The following is a 6,000-nucleotide window of genomic DNA, read 5'->3' as shown; positions in this document are numbered from 1 at the left end:
AAGACCAGCACTGCTGGGTAAAGGCCATCACTGTTTCTATTGTACAGCAGAAATCAAAACACAAACTGAAGCTCTGCACAGTTACATGCTCTTCAAAGAGCTCTTGCCCTGCACCTCTTTCAGTGCCTGTCCCACCCTGCTACAGTAATTTGTAACTATGGGTTTCTGGCTGTTTCCTTCTCAGTCATGTAATTTCCTTTTCTTTTGTGGGACATTTGTAGATTTTTAAAGAGAAAAATCTGTATTCTGTTTCACCATCCAACAACCCATCAATGTGGAAGAGAAATGTACCTTATTTTTGTGTGGCCCCTTATCAGTGTTTTTAATGCTAAAATATGGTTAACAGCTGTCACACTGAGTGAGAGCCTCAGCATGATGATCCCAAAAATTCAAATCTTTCCTCTGTGCCGGAAAGGTGTTGTAACAGCAATAGGACTTTCCTTTCTGCTCACAACAGAGTGACCTTTCCTGGAGGAAAATCAACTCCAAGCCCAAGCAACTACTTCCTTGAAGCTTGGGAAGCAGATGTCAGTCTCTTGGTATTGATGTGGTTATGTAGGATGTTGACAATCTTAAATAAGAGAATATTCAGTAATATCAGGGCTGCTATGTGTGACAGCTTGCAGAAGAACCTGCACGTTTTCCCACCTTTCCTTAGGTACCCTGTTGAAGGCAGCCAGGCATCCCCCACCAGTCCACTTCCAGCATGGGTCCTGACTTCCACCCTCTTTGCAGTGGCCTGAGCCACTGGGCCTTTTCAGGGAGTGATGTGCTCATTGAACAAAATACATCCAGTCTCTTCTGCTGCAGAGGTCAAATTTCACAGCTGACAGATGTACCTGCCGACTCCCAGCACTTTGAGCTCTGAAGACCATTTAAGCATGGTTGTTGACAAGTTGAATTCAGTTTTATCCACTTTTGCATGCATTATTTTTTATACCATTGGCAAAAGCTCAGTGTGAGTAGAGGAACATTTTGCCTCTGCAGGAGACTATACAGCATTTCATGGAGGAACAGATTTGACTGTATAATACTGGAAAGTAGAAACGTAACTACCTCATTCCTAACCAATGTTGCCATTGGTAAATTTTTTTTCAGAGAGCCTGTCAGACAGAGGGGAATTGCTGTGGGTGATGGAGTCGGGGCTGAAGGCACTTATGAAAAAAAAATTAATTCCATGTCTTCTCAGTAAGTAAGGAGGCAGTTTGATGAAAAAGGAGATCCTTTCCAAACCCCAAATGTAACATTTTTGCAGAGACAGTAAATGTTTCCACTGTGTTCCTTCATAATTAGTTTGCAGACACAAAAGATACAAAATCTTCTTCATGGGGATTTTATTGCCTGATGTGATGGGTTGACCCTTGTAGGACACCAGGTGCCCACCAAAGCCACTCTACACCCTCATTCTCAACCTGACAGTGGAAAGAATGTATAACTAAAGGCTCATGGCTTGAAATAATGACAGGGAGACATCACTCACCAATTATCATTACAGGCAAAAATTGCTCAACTTGAGAAAACTAGCTTATTACAAATCAAATCAGAGTAGGATAATGAGAAATAAAAACTAGATATTAAAACACCTTCCCCCACCCCTACCTTCTTTGTGGGGTTAATTTTACTACTGAGTTCTCTAACTCCTCCCCTTCAGTGGTGCAGGGGGACTGTGGATAAGGGCTTTGATTAGATCACATGTGTTCTCTGCTGCTCCTTACTCCTCAGGTGGAGAACTCCACAGAGTCTTCCCCTGCTCCAGCATGGGGTCCCTTCCATGGGCTGCAGTTCTTCACAAACTCCTCTTGTGCAGGTTCCCCGCAGGGTCAGAAGTCCTGCCAGCAAACCTGCTCCAGTGTGGGCTTTCCATGGGGTCACATCCTGATTTGGGCATCCACCTGCTCCTGCATGAAGTCCTTCAGAGGGTAAAAGTAGGTATCTCCTTCAACATGTACCTCTATGTGTTGCAGGGGCACAGCCTGCCTCACCATCATTTTTTCCACAGGCTGTCAGGGAATCTCTGCTCTGGCGCCTGGAGCAGCTCCTGCCCCACCTTCTTCAGCTGATCATGGGGTCCGGAGAGCTGTTTTTCTCACATATTCTCCCTCAACTCTCTTACTGCAATTGCTGTTGAGCAGTTTTTTCCCCGCTTCTTAATGGGTTATCCCAGAGGTGCTACCACACTCACTGATGGGGTCAGCCTTGGCCAGCAGCAAGTACATCTTGCATCTGGCTGGAATCAGCTCTATCAGACACAGGGCAAGCTTCTGGCAGCTTCTCACAGAAGCCACCTCTGTAACTCCCCCCATTACCCAAACCTTGCCACAAACCCAACACACCTGATTATGAAACATATGAATGAAACTGACACACATTAAGACAAGCAACTCCTTTGCAGTAAATTAGCATGCTTGTGTTTACAAAAAGACATAATAGCTGTTATTTATATTGTACTTACATATTTAATTTTCTTCATAAACAAAAACTTTATGCGTCCCTTTGAGCCTGACTTTACAGCCTTTGACTACACCAGCTACAATTAAACTATTACTCCAAATTAGCATGGCATTTAATGTGCATTTGCATTACTTCTCTGGTTTTTTAATTATTATTTTTTTCTCCTGCTTCATTAATCAATCATATTTGCAAACCCATTGTTGCACTTACTACCAATTTAATGTTCTCACACATTTCAGCATGCAGACAGAAACTGAAAACTAGGGCAGCTCTATTAGGATCTCTAATAATTCTGTGGAGTCTGAAGGTGCTGACAGATTATGGTATGTCTTTCCCAGGCAAGTGCAAGTGCCTCAAAGTCCATCTATCTGCAATTACTGGAAGGGGTAAAATTACACAGCACGCTTTTCCTCTGAGAAGGAATCCTCTCCCCAGAGGTTAAAAATGAGGAACAAAAAGCATATAACAGCTGAAGATCTGATCAGTGATACTCCTTTGAACTTCCAAATAATCGTCTGAGCCACACTGGCTGCCTTGCAAAACAAGCTTGTTTTGAACCAGAGTTGATCACCTTCCTTGCTGTTTTGCCAGGTAATTCAACTGAACTGATACATCAAGACCTAACTCTGAAGTTCTGCCACCCCTCAACACTCAGTGACAGAAGTGGAAGCAGCTCAAGGATGACAGAAGAGGGCCTCTATTTTGCTTGGGCTGTGGGTTTTTTCCACTTTTTGTCCTCATTCAATATTATTCTCTGTTCCACACTACACTTTTATAGTAGGCACCTCAGGGTGGAGGATATTAGGAAAGTATTTTATTTCTCAGGACTGCAGAAAATTATGTTTCTCAGGGCTACAGAAAAAGGGAAGTAGTTCCAAGTATCCAAGTGGGCACATTGTCACCAGAGCCCTGTTTGCATACAAGCCCATTGTCAACCAAAGGAACTGGAAATTATGGCTATTTATCTATCCTTCTCTTTACCCCCTGTTGTGCCTCTTTTGGCAGAGCAGAGTAACAGTTTGCATTGTTTCAAATTTAATGCTTGCAGATGGTTTTATTTAGAATTTATTTTATTGGTGAGACATGCTTCCTCTGTTTATTAAATTATGCCTACTTTTTGTCATCCGTCATGTTGCCCGCAATTTCTGTACAGATCTCGAGGGTAGGGCTGGTTGTTGCTGTTGCTGTTGGATGGGTTGCTTTTTTGGGGGGTAATTTGAAATATGATCGAGCTCCGAGCATCAGGGAAGCACCGCTGGTGTTCACATTTTCCTCACAGAAGAGCATAACTCTCCCGACGGGCGGGCAGAGAGCGGGGTGAGAGGGGCGCCCACGCCGGGGCAGCTGCGCCCCTGCCCGCGGCTGGCGGGAGAGCCCCGGGGCACGGCCTCGGGCGGGGGGCACGTCTCGCCGGGCGGGCGGCCCCGAAGGTGAGGGCGGTCCGGTACGAACCTGGCTCCGCGGCGGCCGTCGGGCGGCGGCAGGTGGTGGCCGCGGCCGCGCCCGGAGCGGAGCCCGGCGTCTCCCCTGGGCCGGGCCCCCCCGGCCGGCGGCTCCCCCCGCGCGGTGCCCGCGGGCCGCCCGGGCGGGTTCTGTGCCGCGGAGCCCCCTCGAGCCCCGGGCGGCCGCAGATCGCCGGCGGCTCCGCGCGGCACTCGCAGGCTCGAGAGCAGGAGGTGGGAACCGCGGGCTCTTTGGGTTTGCTCGGCTTCTTCTGGGTTTGTTTGGGGTTTTTGTTCCCCCCCGCTTTGTGCGGCTTTTTGGGTTTGTTTTTTTACTATTTTCGCCCTTCTCTTTTCCCACTTCGGGTACTTGGAAGGACGGCGGGAATGCCGCGGCCCGGGGGAGAGCCTCGGCGATCCGGGCCGGGTCGAGCCGGGCGGGCCAGCAGCACCTCCCCCCGGTTCGGGGGGTCCCCGGGCTCGGCCCCCGAACGCCCCTCTCTTCCGTTCTCCATGTCATTTCCTGTGCTAATAAGATGGTGGTCACGGCCGGGAGGGAGGGAGCCGCCGCTGCCGCCTCCGCCGAGCCCGGCCCGGCCCCGGGACCCGTCCTCGCCTGGGACTAGCCAGCGGGGCCGGGGGGTGGGAGGGCGCAGCCAGCCGGGCTCCCCCCGCCCCTCCCGGGCGGAGCGGGCCCCCCGACGCCGAGGCGGGCTCCCCGCGCCCGCAGTGCCGAGGTGAGTCAGCCTCGCTGGTAGCCAAGGTGGCCACGAAAATGGCTGCGGAGCGCGGGGGGGGAACCTGTCCCAGCCCCAGGGAAAAGGTCCGGCTAAGGGGTGCCCGCAGGGGGCGACGGCGGCGACCCGCGGGCATGTAGCGCTCCCCCTCCCCGCCCCGCTTTCCCCTCCGGGGCGGGCACCGCAGGGCGGGCACCGCAGGGCCGGCCCGGCCCGTCCCCGCCGCTCCCGCCGCGTCGCTGCCGCCCGCGCCGCGGCTGCGCCCGCCCGGCCCCCCCGCGGCCGCCCGCGCGGCCCGTGACTGACGCGGTGCGCGGCCAATGGGCGGCGGGGGCGGGCGGGCGCGCGCCACATTGGAACGCGGGGGCGGAGCGGCGCGGGGCGCTCCCGGGGGCAGCGGCGGCAACGGCAACGGCAACGGCGGGGGGACCCGCGCGGAAGGGAAGGGCAGCGCCGTCGGAGCCGCACCCTGCCCGCAGCATCGCCCGGGCCCCGTGCAGAGCGCCGGGGAGGAGTTGCCCTTGCTCGGCTTAGTCAGGATGCGATGTTAACTCGCCTAGAAAAACTCCAAAGGCGTGTTTTCCCCTCTGTTATTTTCTTTTTAAAGTTACAGAATCTTTCAAGCTTCCTTGAAAATGCTCCTGTATCCCTTGTCGTATTTCTGAGGGGAAAAAGAAAATGCTTCCAGAGTCCCCTTTCATGCCCCGAAGGAAAAAAATCAAAAGCTGGCCTGTGGGCAAAACTGTTGGCTTAGTGTTGCTTCCTCTTTTGCTGTGATTAATGCCTCTCATTAATGGGAGGAGAACTGGCAGAACTAGCTTGAAAAATACCAAACTAACTGTAAGATAGGGTTGTTTTCCAGCACTGCAGGTGTGCTCAGTGTTTTGTTGAGCAGCAAAAGAGTCCTAAGCCCAAATATCCAGCACCCCCTGTATCTGGTCTTGCTGGTGAGGTTGGACGCCCTTCACCGCCATGAGACCAGCAGAGCATGAGCTTGCTGCCTGAGTTGGGGTTCGTGTCTCCTAAATTTCTGTTTGTCCAATCACTAAGAGCATAAGCGGTGAAAATGGAAAGGGAAATTTCTCTCCTGACTTTCTAATCGTTTGTCTGTAAACTACACAGCAGCCACGCATGTCTGATGAGGTTTATATGTTTTTTCTTTTCAAGTGCAATTGAAAACGAAGGTATTCAGGTGATGGGTGTTAGCTTCCTGCAAGGTGTACTTGGACCAAAGGTGGTCCTGCTTAAAAACTAATAGTTTAGCACAGGGCTAAGTGATGTAGGGCTCTTGAGTCATGTGCAGTCTGCAAAGAGTTCAGGCTGTTGGTGTGGCCAGAGGAAGGACCGTTAGTGAAGGAAGAGTTGGATCG

At 51.6% G+C, this 6,000-nt stretch overlaps 2 protein-coding genes across 3 annotated transcripts in view; one reads left to right on the top strand and one right to left on the bottom strand.

Moving 5' to 3' along the window:
- Positions 1-3,941: 3,941 nt before the first annotated feature.
- Positions 3,942-6,000, top strand: part of PRDM11 (PR/SET domain 11) — a 50,118-nt gene continuing 48,059 nt past the window's right edge. Inside the window, exon 1 of one of the 2 annotated variants that reach the window (XM_071558603.1) lies at positions 3,942-4,127. The gene's annotated coding sequence lies outside the window, so the exon portion shown is untranslated. Of the gene's footprint in view, positions 4,128-4,433; positions 4,631-6,000 lie in introns of those variants that run through there. The other variant, XM_071558602.1, reaches the window with a different exon arrangement.
- On the bottom strand, positions 4,437-5,604 carry LOC139673552 (artemin-like). Its single transcript, XM_071559309.1, has 2 exons — positions 5,599-5,604; positions 4,437-5,159 (listed from the first exon to the last, which is right to left on the bottom strand). The coding sequence occupies exons 1-2, from the start codon at positions 5,602-5,604 to the stop codon at positions 4,437-4,439; spliced, it is 729 nt and encodes a 242-aa protein (XP_071415410.1).

This window comes from Pithys albifrons, chromosome 6, assembly GCF_047495875.1.
Source record: "Pithys albifrons albifrons isolate INPA30051 chromosome 6, PitAlb_v1, whole genome shotgun sequence".
Lineage (NCBI taxonomy): Eukaryota > Metazoa > Chordata > Aves > Passeriformes > Thamnophilidae > Pithys > Pithys albifrons.
This window is presented reverse-complemented; position numbering and strand designations above follow the sequence as displayed.